General features: G+C 57.2%; 2 protein-coding genes across 5 annotated transcripts; one reads left to right on the plus strand and one right to left on the minus strand.

The window, feature by feature from the left end:
- Positions 1-802: 802 nt before the first annotated feature.
- Positions 803-8,656, plus strand: LOC142825918 (uncharacterized). The gene is made up of 5 exons (XM_075918094.2): positions 803-886; positions 2,302-2,694; positions 4,790-4,849; positions 5,455-5,582; positions 6,709-8,656. Exons 1-5 carry the CDS (start codon positions 853-855, stop codon positions 6,859-6,861), a joined length of 768 nt encoding a protein of 255 aa, XP_075774209.2. The 5' UTR covers positions 803-852; the 3' UTR covers positions 6,862-8,656.
- A 1,383-nt stretch (positions 8,657-10,039) lies between these two features.
- On the minus strand, positions 10,040-14,002 carry LOC106731965 (uncharacterized). Of its 4 annotated transcripts, none has more exons than XM_075918087.2 (4): positions 13,866-14,002; positions 12,210-12,344; positions 11,468-11,797; positions 10,040-10,509 (listed from the first exon to the last, which is right to left on the minus strand). In XM_075918087.2, exons 1-4 carry the CDS (start codon positions 13,888-13,890, stop codon positions 10,238-10,240), a joined length of 762 nt encoding a protein of 253 aa, XP_075774202.2. In that variant the 5' UTR covers positions 13,891-14,002; the 3' UTR covers positions 10,040-10,237. The 4 variants fall into 4 exon arrangements, with proteins under 4 accessions (XP_075774202.2, XP_089626834.1, XP_014428687.3 ...); XM_089770708.1 differs by having other exon boundaries at positions 13,725-13,890; XM_014573201.4 differs by lacking the exon at positions 13,866-14,002 and having other exon boundaries at positions 11,468-11,773; positions 12,210-13,597.
- Between the last annotated feature and the right edge of the window lie 233 nt (positions 14,003-14,235).

A 14,235-nucleotide genomic window follows, 5' to 3' on the forward strand; every position in this document is an offset into this window, starting at 1 on the left:
AATGTATGCACACTATTTTGGCAGAAAAAAATAGCGTGGATGGGGTTTTTTGTGCAAAACCCCCCGTTTTCTGCAAGAGCCTTATGCCTCTCCAGCAAAAATAGAGCGCATAAATGATGCAAATGAGGCCCTGTGAGATGCTAATCTATGCCTCATTTGCATATTCACTGCCGGCAAAATGGCTGTGTAGATGTAGCGGGAGGGTGTGGGGCCCTCACTGGATGAGGGAGGTAACCTAGTGACAGATGATGTGGGGAAAGCTGAAGGACTCAAAGCTTTCTTTGCCTCTGTCTTCACGGACAAGGTCAGCTCCCAGACCACTGCACTAGGCAATGCATTATGGGAAGGAGGTGGGCAGCCCTGGGTGGACAAAGAACAAGTTAGGAACTATTTAGAAAAGCTAATCCTGCAGCATGGAGTTCCACTGGCACAAGCTTTTTTACAGTCTTGGAGGGGGCTGCACGCTCTCCTACTCCCCTCTCTCTGGCCACTTCTGCTTCCCGCTCCTTCTGGAAGCAGAACCAGCCGGGTCGGATGAGCACCCTTGTTTTTCGGGGCCTTGCTCCCCCGCCCCCTGCCCCAAGCCCAGTCCCTGCTGCTGCCCAGCCCAGGGGAGGGGGATGGGGAGGGGGAATACTTTGTTTCCCCATCTGAAAAGCACCCGAGAAAGGGAGACCGTGGAATGGAGAAGAGCCGGTCAGCGGAAGCCCTGGCTCCATCCAGCCTGCCCCGGCTCCAGGCCGTCTTCTCGTGCGGGGAGGATGTGAGAGTGGGGGCGAGGGGGGCGGGGTTCCGTGCAGCCCTGAGGAGCCGGGGCAGGTTAGTGATAGTGGAAGGCCAGCGAGGTGCAGGATGGTCCCGGTGTTACTGCTTTGGGTGTTTGTGGGTGAGCAGGGTTTGGGGTTTGGGGTGGGGGCCGTGCTGCTGCCGTGGGGGAGAGGAGCGAGCTGGGGGAGGGGGAGAGAGGTGGGGTGGGAGGTTGATAAAACAGGAAGAGTGTGAGAAAAAGTATTTTGACTGCAAGAAAGACGGGAAGCACAGGGGCAGTGTAGGGGAGCCATGTGTGGTGGGGCGATGGAGGGGCACACTGTGGAGGGCGGTGGGATGCAGTGTGAGTGTGGGGGGGGCTGGGTGTGGGGGGCACAGTGCACTGGTGTGGGCCGAGCTGGGGGGCTGGGTGGTGAGGCAGTGGAGGGCAGGATGTGGGGGGCACAGTGCATTGGTGTGGGCAGAGCTGGGGGGCTGTGCAGTGGGGGGCAGGGTGTGGGGGGCACAGTGCATTGGTGTGGGCACAGCTGGGGGGCCGTGCAGTGGGGGGCAGGGTGTGGGGGGCACAGTGCACTGGTGCGGGCAGAGCTGGGGGGCTGTGCAGTGGGGGGCAGGGTGTGGGGGGCACAGTGCAATGGTGTGGGCAGAGCTGGGGGGCTGTGCAGTGGGGGGCAGGGTGTGGGGGGCACAGTGCATTGGTGTGGGCACAGCTGGGGGGCCGTGCAGTGGGGGGCAGGGTGTGGGGGGCACAGTGCACTGGTGCGGGCAGAGCTGGGGGGCCGTGCAGTGGGGGGCAGGGTGTGGGGGGCACAGTGCATTGGTGTGGGCACAGCTGGGGGGCCGTGCAGTGGGGGGCAGGGTGTGGGGGGCACAGTGCACTGGTGCGGGCAGAGCTGGGGGGCTATGCAGTGGGGGGCAGGGTGTGGGGGGCACAGTGCACTGGTGCGGGCAGAGCTGGGGGGCTGGGCGGTGGGGGGCAGGGTGTGGGGGGCACAGTGCACTGGTGCGGGCAGAGCTGGGGGGCTGGGCGGTGGGGGGCAGGGTGTGGGGGGCACAGTGCACTTGTGCGGGCAGAGCTGGGGGGCTGGGCGGTGGGGGGCAGGGTGTGGGGGGCACAGTGCACTGGTGTGGGCAGAGCTGGGGGGCTGGGCGGTGGGGGGCAGGGTGTGGGGGGCACAGTGCACTGGTGCGGGCACAGCTGGGGGGCTGGGCGGTGGGGGGCAGGGTGTGGGGGGCACAGTGCACTGGTGTGGGCACAGCTGGGGGGCTGGGCGGTGGGGGGCAGGGTGTGGGGGGCACAGTGCACTGGTGCGGGCAGAGCTGGGGGGCTGGGCGGTGGGGGGCAGGGTGTGGGGGGCACAGTGCACTGGTGCGGGCAGAGCTGGGGGGCTGGGCGGTGGGGGGCAGGGTGTGGGGGGCACAGTGCACTTGTGCGGGCAGAGCTGGGGGGCTGGGCGGTGGGGCAGCGGGGGAACAGGCTGCGGGGGGCACAGGGCGAGGCTGCAGCCCCCCGCCCCACGGCTCTCCCCGCAGGCGGCTGCTCGGCGCTGTGGCTGTCGGTGCCCGAGGGGGGCGTGACGGTGGCTCCGGGGGACACGGCCCTGCTCCCCGCCGTCCTGCGGCTGCCGGCCCCCCCGCCCCCCTCCTTCCAGGTGCGCTGGCGCTTCCTGCCCACCGGCCGCCTGGTGCTGCTGCTGGTGGCCCATGGCTGCGGGGGGGCGGCCCCCTGGCGCCGGGCCTGCCGCCTGGGCCTGGAGCCGGGCCGGGGCTACGAGGGCCGGGCCGGCCTGGGCCCCCGCGACGCCGCCCTGCAGCTGCGGGACGCCGGCCCCGAGGACGCCGGCCCCTATCGCATCAGCCTGCTGGGCCTGGGCCTGCACGCCTCCGCCGAGCTCAACCTCACCCTGGCCCCCGCCCACACCCCAGGTACCCGGCGGGGAGGGGGCAGGGCACCGGGCGGGGAGGGGGCGGGGGCGGGGGGTCCCGTGCCCCAAACCCTTGCCCCGTCTCCCGCACCCTAGCCCCTCCCGTATCCCGGTGGCATCCCGCCTCCCAGCCCCTCCCCCTCTGCTGCGGGAATCCGCCGCCCAACCCCCTCCCTCCCCCGCCATCCTAACCCCTCCCCCATTCCAACCTGTGCTCCCCTCCCCCGCCTCCCAGCCCCTCCCCCTCTGGTGCGGGAATCCGCCACCCAACCCGCTCCCTCCCCCGCCATCCTAACCCCTCCCCCATTCCAACCTGTGCTCCCCTCCCCCGCCTCCCAGCCCCTCCCCCTCTGGTGCGGGAATCCGCCGCCCAACCCCCTCCCTCCCCCGCCATCCTAACCCCTCCCCCGCTCCAACCTGTGCTCCCCTCCCCCGCCTCCCAGCCCCTCCCCCTCTGGTGCGGGAATCTGCCGCCCAACCCCTCTCCCTCCCCCGCCATCCTAACCCCTCCCCCATTCCAACCTGTGCTCCCCTCCCCCGCCTCCCAGCCCCTCCCCCTCTGGTGCGGGAATCCGCCACCCAACCCGCTCCCTCCCCCGCCATCCTAACCCCTCCCCCATTCCAACCTGTGCTCCCCTCCCCCGCCTCCCAGCCCCTCCCCCTCTGGTGCGGGAATCCGCCGCCCAACCCCCTCCCTCCCCCGCCATCCTAACCCCTCCCCCATTCCAACCTGTGCTCCCCTCCCCCGCCTCCCAGCCCCTCCCCCTCTGGTGCGGGAATCCGCCACCCAACCCGCTCCCTCCCCCGCCATCCTAACCCCTCCCCCATTCCAACCTGTGCTCCCCTCCCCCGCCTCCCAGCCCCTCCCCCTCTGGTGCGGGAATCCGCCGCCCAACCCCCTCCCTCCCCCGCCATCCTAACCCCTCCCCCGCTCCAACCTGTGCTCCCCTCCCCCGCCTCCCAGCCCCTCCCCCTCTGGTGCGGGAATCTGCCGCCCAACCCCTCTCCCTCCCCCGCCATCCTAACCCCTCCCCCATTCCAACCTGTGCTCCCCTCCCCCGCCTCCCAGCCCCTCCCCCTCTGGTGCGGGAATCCGCCACCCAACCCGCTCCCTCCCCCGCCATCCTAACCCCTCCCCCATTCCAACCTGTGCTCCCCTCCCCCGCCTCCCAGCCCCTCCCCCTCTGGTGCGGGAATCCGCCGCCCAACCCCCTCCCTCCCCCGCCATCCTAACCCCTCCCCCGCTCCAACCTGTGCTCCCCTCCCCCGCCTCCCAGCCCCTCCCCCTCTGGTGCGGGAATCTGCCGCCCAACCCCTCTCCCTCCCCCGCCATCCTAACCCCTCCCCCATTCCAACCTGTGCTCCCCTCCCCCGCCTCCCAGCCCCTCCCCCTCTGGTGCGGGAATCTGCCGCCCAACCCCCCTCCCTCCCCCGCCATCCTAACCCCTCCCCCATTCCAACCTGTGCTCCCCTCCCCCGCCTCCCAGCCCCTCCCCCTCTGGTGTGGGAATCCGCCGCCCAACCCTCCTCCCTCCCCCGCCATCCTAACCCCTCCCCCATTCCAACCTGTGCTCCCCTCCCCTGCATCCCAGCCCCTCCCCCTCTGGTGTGGGAACCCACTGCCCAACCCCCTCCCTCCCCCGCCATCCTAACCCCTCCCCCATCCCCGTGGGATCCCCATTCCAACCTGTGCTCCCCTCCCCCGCTGCCCAGCCCCTCCCCCTGGCCTGCGGCCCAACCCCCCCACCCCGTCCCTGTGTCCTAACCCCTCCCCCGTTCCCCACAGCCCAGCCCCTCCCTTTCCCTTCCCCCCCCAGGATCCAGCACCCAACCCAGTCCCTGTCCCCTCCCCCACCCCGCAGGATCCTGCATCCCAGTGCCCCCCCCCCCCCCCATTCGAGCCTCTCCCAGCTGCCCCCAGGAATCCCATTGCACAAGGACCATCCCCCCGCCTCTCCGGCCCCCGCCAGCACGTGGCCCCTGCCCCCACCCCCGCATGGCCTCTTCCTCAGCCATGGCTCCCCCGGGCCCCTGCCTTGGTTCTCCCCCGGGGCTGCGTCCGTCCCGCCGACCCCCTAATCCCCTGCTCCTTGTAGGTCTCGCCACCGTCCCTCCGCCCATCTCGGCAGCTCCCACCGACAGCCCCCAACCTCCAGGTGAGGAAGGGGCCCGGAGGGCACAGCGGGGGTGAGGGTGTGGGGGCTCCAGCGCTGAGCTGGGAGCCAGGGGGTTTCGGCTCTGGTCCCGGCTCCGTGTCACGCCCTCGCTGCAGGGCTCTGCCCCCGGGGCCCCGTGTCCCGGCCCCCTCCAGCCCCTCTGCCGTACGGCTACACGGCGCCTGATCCCTGGGGTCGGGGGCGTGCGGGCGGGGCCGTGCCCGCCCCACCCGGCCTTGCAGCGGGGCTTGAGCCGCGTCCGCACTGCAAACCGCCCAGGGCCCCGTATCCCTGCGGGACGGGAGCCAGCCCCCTGGCAGGGTCCTGCCTGTTCCCGGGCCCTGCTGCATGCGGATGGGAAAGGGGCCGGGTTGAGCGGGTGGTGCGGAGCCTCCCTGAGGAGAGGCCGGCGGAAGGTGTTGGGACAGCAGGGGGGCTACAACCAGGGGGAGATCCCGGCTCTGCCATGCGGCGGCGGGACATGGGGGCCTGGGGCGACCTGCCTGGGATGCCCGCCACCCGCTCCCCCCACAGGTGGGAATTGGGGGGTGAGTCCCTGGCTTCTGCGGTGGAGCAGGGCTCTGAATTCAGGCTCCTCTCTGCAGGAGGTTCGGAGCCGCCCCTCGGCTCCGTAAGGGCCCCGCCGGACGGAGGGGGCGTCCTGATGTCCAACACCGTCCAGCTGGGCCTGGCCGGCCTGGTTCTCTGCCTCCTGGCGCTGATCGTCGGCGAGGTGGGCGGCTCTGCCGTGTGTGTGTGTGTGTGTGTGTGTGTGTGTGTGTGTAAATCCTGCCCCCTTCTGGAGAGAAGACATCGCACACCCTGGTAGTTGTGAAGTGTGTGTGTGTGTGTGTGTGTAAGTCCTGCCCCCTGCTGGAGAGAAGACATCGCACACCCTGGTAGTTGTGAAGTGCGTGTGTGTGTGTGTGCGTGTGTGTGTGTGTAAAAGTCCTGCCCCCTGCTGGAGAGAAGACATCGCACACCCTGGTAGTTGTGAAGTGTGTGTGCGCGCGAATGCTGCCCCCTGCTTGAGGGACTCTGCTATACACACCTTGCACTGGTGTGTGTGTGTGTGTGTGTGTGTGTAAATGCTGCCCCCTGCTTGAGGGACTCTGCTATACACACCTTGCACTGGTGTGTGTGTGTGTGTGTGTGTGTGTGTGTGTGTAAATGCTGCCCCCTGCTGGAGGGACTCTGCTATACACACCTTGCACTGGTGTGTGTGTGTGTGTGTGTGTGTGTCTGTGTATAAATGCTGCCCCCTGCTGGAGGGATTTTGCTAGACACACCTTGCACTGGTGTGTGTGTGTGTGTGTGTGTGTGTGGGCGTGTGCATAAATGCTGCCCCCTGCTGGAGGGACTATGCTATACACACCTTTCACTGGTGTGGTGTGTGTGGGTGTGTGTGTAAATGCTGCCCCCTGCTAGAGGGAATACATTGCACACTCTGATAGTTGTGAAGTGTGTGTGTGTGTGTGTGTGTGTGTGTGTGTGTGAATGCTGCCCCCTGCTAGAGGGAACACACACACTTCACAAGGATTAGGAAGTGTGGTGTATTCCCTCCAGCAGGAGACAGCATTTACAGACACATCACACACCCCAATACTTGTGAAGTGTGTGTGTAAATGCTGCTCTCTGCTGTAGGGAATATGATATACACACCTTGAACTCTGTGTGTGTGTGTGTGTGTGTGTGTGTGTGAGAGAGAGAGAGAGAGAGAGAGAGAGAGAGAGAGAACAGCTTAACACAGACTCTTCCCCTTCCCGTCCCCTACCTCCTCCACCACCTGAGCCCTTCATGGGAAACTCCCCCTGTCACCTGCTGCATGTCCAGCTTATGCCTGCGATTCCCTTCCACAGCACGTCCTGTCCACGAGAAAACAGGACACCCTAGTGACAGAGTCCCTCTCAGAGGCTGATGAAACCACCACTGCCCTGATGATGCTGAGGGCCCTCCGCGAGACGCCCAGACCAGAAAGCTCAGAGGAACTCTATTCCAGCCTCAGTTACTGATCCGGCTGCATGTCCTGCAGCGGCGAGTTCCACAGGTCGCCACCACGCTGCTTCGTAACCTGAGACCCTGCGGTGAGATCCAACACCAGCCCCTCCTCTCTGGTGCTGTCTGCCTGCACGGTCTTTCATTGAAGATTGCACGCAGATGTCGAGTGTCCAGGTTAGATTCCCCAGCCAGGGCAAATCCTCATAGGCGTGAATCAAGATTGCTCCTCTAGAGAGAAATGCACCAGAGTCCCAGCTGGTGTTACTTGGGGCCATATGACTGAGGCTGTTTTAGAGCAGTGGATCCACCCAATCTGGAATTTCCCACCCCCTTCATCCTTCGCCTTTATTACGGAAGAGAAGGGCGTGACTCGTTTCCCAATACTTTCTTCCTCATTTTCATTTCCCTCCTCGCATTTACCACTGCATATTAAAGCCGCTCAAACGTTATAGCTCGTATCAGATGGGATCTTCTTGCATTTCACAGTCACCCCAGGTCCTGTTTGTGTCACCAGTGAGATTTGGACCCAGAAACCAGACCAAACATATTCCAGGAAATCTCTGACTTGGGTAATTTAATTGTCTATTTTGGCTTTAAGAGCGGTGGGAACCCCACCTGGGCAGAGAAAAGAGTTTTCAGGTGGTTGGCAAGTGGAGGGGGAACATTGGTTTGGATCAACCTTTGAAAGGGACATTTTGTGACATTTTCACTGTGTCAAAAAGTTGGAGAAAGAACTTCATTTGAGGGCTGAACCAGATCTGCATTAGTTCAAACAGGAAGCAATTTGAGGAAGTTCTCCAGGCCGTGTTATGTGGGAGGTCATCTTGAGTTGTCACAGTTTTGCCCTGGGCTCGAAAGATTTCTGGCTCTATGAACTCTTGGACGCTGTGAATTTGTGGCTCAAAGAAAATGTCACAATGAAACAATTCACCTTTTTTCAGTTGTGTGTAGCTGTGTGTTTGACTGAAACAATTAGTCAAAACCAACAAAAAGTCACAACATGTTTCACTTGATCCAAGTTTGCATTTTGCTGTTTAAAAAAAAAAAGGATCGGTTGAAATTTTTGCTTCACACTAATTTACACGGGTGGATGTAACACATTGACAGTGTGAGCATTTCACACACATTTTACACTACTGTAAATAACAATACAAGATACAAGTCGAGAGGGTATGAGGCCTCAGTGAAATTTCTTTGCTCAAGCTAAAGCTGTAACTCCATTAGCTGGTTGCAGTATTAGGCTTTTATCCTCTATTAATCACAGAATGAAAACAATGTTACACTTTCGTCCGAGAGTTGGCTATATTTTGGGACTTCTTTGGAGCTGGCTATCTTTTAAAGGCCAAGTTTTTTTTTCCCCACTGAAGATTGACCTTTCTAAAGAAAATGATGTTTTTTTGCAGAAAAAAGGTATTTCTCAAAATTTTCCATAAACCTTTTCACCAGAATTTTAACTGAAATTTTGTTTTGAATCCCAATTAGTTTGGAAATGCTTTGTTTATTTCAAAATGTGTTTTCAGCCCATTCCAATAACAGTTCATGCAACCTTGGCCCTCTGTAACCAAAATCGTTAATTGCACTTTAACATAATGGTAGGTGTTAAAATTTTTGCCATTGATGTTGTTGTCTGGAGTGAACTAAATAAACATTTTTCCGCAAGCAGCATCTGCTTCCTGTCAAAAACCTCCAATTGCCTTGAAAAACCCAAGGTCCCTAAATGCAGTGATGCCTCATGGGAACTGTAGTCCATTCAGTTCTCTCCAGTTGGACTTCATCTCCCATGATGCACTGGCTGCTGTGGGGCACATCATTCTTCCACCAAGAGCTGGTGCATCATGGGTAATGTAGTCTGATCCGGGTGTCTGGCTGATAGTTCAGAATGAGCTACTTGAGACATCACAACTACAACTCCCATGTTGTCCTGGAGTGAGATTTCCAATTTCAGATATTTCCGTTTTTCATTTTGTTTTTGCCTAAAAATGTGATGTTTTCTGGGGAACCTCCCCTCCCCAACACACATGCACCCCCATCACACGTATACACACCCATCAGGCGTGTGGACCCGCCTACATCTGTGTTTACACACGTGACATGTGCACACCTGCAGCCAACCAGGCAGTATCTGTGCTACAAAAATCTCTTAACTTCTTTCGAAGCAACCCCGTGTTTTATAGGTTGAGGATCATAATGGGAAAGTGCTGGGTATCTTGACCTCACAGACCGCAAGCATTCATCTCAAGCTTTGCAGATCAGCTCTCAAATCACATCTCCTTTAGTCTCAGTGCTTGTTCTGTCTAAGCAAGAGTCATTGAATTTTGATGAATTATGATGACTTTATGACACAGACCTTTTTTATTCCTTAATGCATAATAAATACATGTTGCCTTTAAAGTGCCCCCTTTAAAGTGCTTTGCACCCCAGGCTGGTCTGACCAGGGCAGCGGGACAGCTGCATCACATGGTCACATAGGGTCAGTTTGCATCTTCTCTGACTCCCGTTTTCTCTCTTCCTTATTATGTACATTTACAGTCATTCCAGCCAAGCTCAGCCATTGTACCAGATGCCGTATAACCTTACTCACAGTCTTTACCGGGAAAGGTTTCTGATCTCAATACAGGACAGGCGTATTAGCCTCACTTTTCAGAAGGGGAAACTGAGGCATGGAGCAGCGCAGTGACAACCCGTGGGAGTCTGTGGCCAATTTAGGGATAGACTACAATCTTGTAAGAACAAGACTCATGAGAACATAAGAACGGCCATACTGGGTCAGACCAAAGGTCCATCTAGCCCAGTATCCTGTCTGCCGACAGTGGCCAATACCAGAAGCCCCAGAGGGAGGGAATACAACAGATAATCCTCATGTGATCCCTCCTCTGTCACCCATTTCCAGACAAACAGAGGCTGGAGACACCATTCCTACCCACCCTGGCTAATAGCCATTGATAGCCATCCATGAATCCATGTCAAAGTGTCATCGCTAGGGTTCAGAGTCAATATCCCCACCGGGTGGTATTTTGGCTTGACACGTGGGGGAGAACATTATGACCCTTTGATCCCTCTTCTCACAAAGACTCCCAAGACCTATCCCACAGTCTAGTGCAGGGATGGCCAAAGTGCCAAGATATTAGTGGATCCAGCTGTTGAACAAAAAAAAAAAAAAAGACTAGCCCTTTAAGAAGCCTTTTTAGTCTCAGCAGTCTCCCGTCCATGGCTTCCATTTTGGATCCACAGGGTTGGCCACACCTGTTCTAGTGTAAAAAATACCCAGAATTCAGTGGGCCACAGGGCACCTGGGCTAGCCACCCATAATGCAATTGTCTTCTCTCTACTGGGAGCATGTGACTCTGCACTGCTGTGGTTTCCAATGTGTGCGTTAGCCAGGTAGGATTCCTACGGAGGCGAGCCTTCAGGCGTATGGATAGTTAAGGGTATTGGGGGTGGCCCTCTGTGTCCCCCCTCCTGTGACTGATTTGGGGGGTTGCTCTGCCCGTTCGTAGCCTCCTCTGTTTCTGTCTTCTTGGGCGCCCCCGGCCATCTTCGGCAAATCACGTACTTTAGCGTCCAGGCCACCCCAGCTAGCACCACTGGAATGAGAAGCAGGATGAAAAGCAGGTACCATCTCCAGGTCACAGGATCTGCCGGATCTGTGGGATCTACGGGATCTGCAGGCAAAGAGAGAGGAAGTTTGCCCCAAGACTGGCTACTACAGCGGAGAGAAGGGGCGGTCGGGAAGGGGGAGTTCTTTGGGGGAAAACATGGATGCCAATGGGAAAAAAAAGTTCAAGTTCGTCCCATTTTTCCATGGAACATTTTGGCTGGAATGAAGGAAAACATTCATTGTGTTTTACCAAACGCTGCCACAGAAACATGTGACTTCAATGGGGGGGGGGGGGGGGGAAGAAAGTTAATTTTCAAGGATCAATTTTGATTTTAATCATAAAAAAGGTCATATCTGTGGAATTTTTCCAGGGAAAATTTGGACTTCAATAAAAAAAATAACCCTGTTATCTTCATGGATGTTTTCCTTTAAAAGTTTTGATGTTAAAGAAAGTTTATTTGCATCTCAGAGTGCAGGCCCTGAACTCCATCCCTATTGGCTGTTTTGCATCCTTGCGCCTTCTCTCAGAAAAACCAACTTGGACTGAGGCCTTTTGTTCCTGATCAGTGTGTCTATTGGGACATTGCTCTGAAAAGTTTTAAGGCATTGGCAGTTTGTTGTAGTAGCCTCAGACAGACGGAGCAGTGTCGTCCCTGGACCTCACAGAGGTTTTGGGATGAAATGTGGTGTTCCCTTTGTAAATTGTGCATTTGTGCGGTTACTCAGGAATACCAACCGGCTGATTAGCAGAGTGTCCACAGCTAGGTATTGTGTGTTTATTAGTGGTGCACATTCACATGCACCTTGGTGCACATATAAAATTATTCCGCACATGGATGGCAAAATACACACCGAGGGGAAAAAATTAGAGGGACCATTGATGAATAGATGGTGGGGTTTTAATGTTTTCATTCAGGGGTCTGCACTGAATTGCTTTCCTCCAACTGAGATGGAAAATTCCCTCCCCAAAAAACTCTCTCTTATCAAACAATGACACTGAGCCGCCCAGGGGCTGAATTTACCCAGCACGGTCAGATGGAGCCAGGCCAGGCACTTCCCATCCAGATCTTGAAACTTGTAGTCTCCCTCATCTTCATGGCTCACGTTCTGTGCCGCGAAGTTGCCCCCGGACAGGGAGACCCGGCCCTGGAAGAAATCCAGCAGCTGTTGTGCTGTCTCGTTGAAGAAGCTGTAGGCATGGTCCCAAGTCCGTGAGGCATTGTGCCACTTGTAAAGGTCCACTGTGGGGGGCCGGGGAGATGGGAGCTGTAGGTGCAAGAAGCCACCGCTGGCCACAGAGCAGTGGGCGTGGGAGCAATTGCCAGCACCTAGAAAGGAGAGCAGAGAGGGACCTGCGGGTGAGACAGGAGAGATTGAGGTGGATATGCATGTAGCATACCCAGGTTCCAACCCCACGGCCAGTGGGTTAGAGTGGGGATGGCTGTGAGCCAGGACTCCTGGGTTCTCCCCCGGTTCGGTGTCAAACACGCCCCTGTAATGCCTGCCCTAAAAGAGCCCAAAAGCCAGTATCAGATTTATCAGCCTCTATGCTGTTCAGCCACCAGAGGGCAACATAGGGTTACCGAGGATAACAACCTACTGCTGCTGCTGCTGTCAAATGGAGTAGCCCTTTTAGTTCAAGCAGTGGAAGTACCTCTGGACACACCCTACTGGTGACCTGTGTTGGTGGGGGCCGTGACCTCAGTGACACATTTTCTGGAAGCAGGCAGAGAGTTTCAACAGAGCAGCCGGCGTCTCCATTACCTGGCGGGTCAAGCTGGCATGGGGTGGAGAAACCAGCCCTGGAGAGCAGCAGGAGAAGAAGACAGCTGCATGCCCATCTCGTCCAGCAGTGCCCTGCGAGCCAGAGATCCATGGTGATGTCGGTGGAGGCCAAACCTGGGAGAGAGAACCCGGTGAGAGGGATAAAGAGGGAGACGGGGCAGTGGGCAGATAGTCTGGGAGATGGTCTCTTCCGACCTGCTGTGTAGAAAACTTTATCATATGCAGCTAAGAGCTTCCGAAAACCTATCACTCGGCAAGGCAGCGCTGCTACTGATGGACAAGTGCCCATTGGCTAGTTCATATTTTGTTTATTGGATTGCATTCTAATTGGTTCAAAATTGGTATGCCGTCAGTCCTGCATAACTCTCTGTTAACCAGAATATTCAGTTAACCGGCACCCCCCTCCCCATTGTGCTGGATAACAGAGCTTTTCCGGTAGACATCATATTCAATAGAACATACGAAGCTCAACGACCGAGGAAAAGTATTGTTCCATCATATACCAGTCCAAATAAAAAGATACCAGCCCGGGAGAGCAACGGGAAGCCCATCATAGAAATGAAATGACAGGGAAGCCCATCATAGAATCATAGAATACTAGGACTGGAAGGCTACATCTGTAAAAGGGATGTACATTAGACGTATCGCAACTGCTAATGACGCGGGGATTTAAATCTCCCGCGCTTCATTAGCATAAGAAAGGCTGCCGCTTTTTTTCCGCACGGAACTCTGCCGGAAAAAAGCGCCAGTCTAGACGCTGATCTTGCGGAAAATAAAGCCTTTTCCGAAAGATCCCTTATCCCTTATTTCAAGTTTTGCTGTTATGGGGGAGGAAGGGGCATGTGAGGGTTTCTGAAAAAGTTTGGGAACCCCTGGTCTAGACCATCCCTGATAGACATTTCTCTAACCTACTCTTCAATATCTCCAGAGATGGAGACTCTACCACCCCCCTGGGCAATTTATTCCAGTGTTTGACCACCCTGACAGTTAGGAACTTTTTCCTAATGTCCAACCTAAACCTCCCTTGCTGCAGTTTAAGCCCATTGCTTCTTGTTCTATCCTCAGAGGCCAAGATGAACAAGTTTTCTCCCTCCTCCTTATGACACCCTTTTAGATACCTGAAAACTGCTCTCATGTCCCCCCTCAGTCTTCTCTTTTCTAAACTAAACAAACCCAGTTCTTTCAGCCTTCCTTCATAGGTCATGTTCTCTAGACTTTCACCATTCTTGTTGCTCTTCTCTGGACCCTCTCCATCAGTCTAATAAAAGATGTTATCTCGCCTGCTGTGTCTCTCTAAGATCAAAATGTAACATTTCGGTTTTTCCCCCCCAGAAAAGGAGATCCCAGCAAGTCTGTTCCCGCCCAACAATCGGAAGACGGTGAAACTCTTTTTCCACTGACGAAAAGAATTTGCCCCGCTCAGTGGAGGAAGTTGTGCTACCGGAACCAAGTAACTGTGGGGCTCCGGCTGGGAATGGCTCTAGGGTTGCTTACGATGCGGCTTCTCTAGATTCGGAGGTGGGGGAGATTGCACAGGAAACTGGCCGGCCACAGAGTGAACATGTTCAGGAGCCCGGGTGGGCAGACGCTCTCGGCAAAGCAAAGGCTTGGAGGTGAGCCAGATTGATGAATTACCCAGCTGAGAATTGGACTCTTCCATGCCAACCCCACACGGGGGTGGTGGCTACTGTAAATCCCAGAGAGAAGGTGTCACCGAGGGGTGGGTGGGTCACTGGGCCCTGCCTCTCCCCTCCATCTGCAGCCAGATGTGACTTTCAGCCGGCAAGTGAGAGAGAAGGTCTGTTTGTGGATAGGGACACAGCATAGAATAGACTTGTTAGCACAGGAACCAGAAGCAGCCAGCCCCATCCATCGTGGGGAGAGGGGGGCCCCCAGGCTCAGAGACCTGACCCTCCCCCTACACCGCAAGCCAGCTGAGAGTGACCCACCCACCTTCCAGGTCCTAGGTCCCTCCTCCGGCCTTTATCCTCCTTCCCGGGCTCAC

This window comes from Pelodiscus sinensis, chromosome 19 (assembly GCF_052426305.1).
Source record: "Pelodiscus sinensis isolate ZL-2025 chromosome 19, ASM5242630v1, whole genome shotgun sequence".
In the NCBI taxonomy this organism is placed as follows: Eukaryota; Metazoa; Chordata; order Testudines; family Trionychidae; genus Pelodiscus; species Pelodiscus sinensis.

Bases quoted from the DNA above. Each gene is read 5' to 3' on its own strand.
- LOC142825918 (XM_075918094.2), top strand. From the start codon at position 853: ATGGTCCCGGTGTTACTGCTTTGGGTGTTTGTGG. The intron at 2,695-4,789 runs GTACCCGGCGGG...TGCTCCTTGTAG, and splicing joins GGCCCCCGCCCACACCCCAG to GTCTCGCCACCGTCCCTCCG. The intron at 5,583-6,708 runs GTGGGCGGCTCT...TCCCTTCCACAG, and splicing joins TGGCGCTGATCGTCGGCGAG to CACGTCCTGTCCACGAGAAA.
- LOC106731965 (XM_014573200.4), bottom strand. From the start codon at position 12,519: ATGGGCACTTGTCCATCAGTAGCAGCGCTGCCTTGCCGAGTGATAGGT. The intron at 11,798-12,209 runs GTAATGGAGACG...TCTCACCCGCAG, and splicing joins ATGCCAGCTTGACCCGCCAG to GTCCCTCTCTGCTCTCCTTT. The intron at 10,510-11,467 runs GTAAATTCAGCC...CTTTGCCTGCAG, and splicing joins GCTCCATCTGACCGTGCTGG to ATCCCGTAGATCCCACAGAT.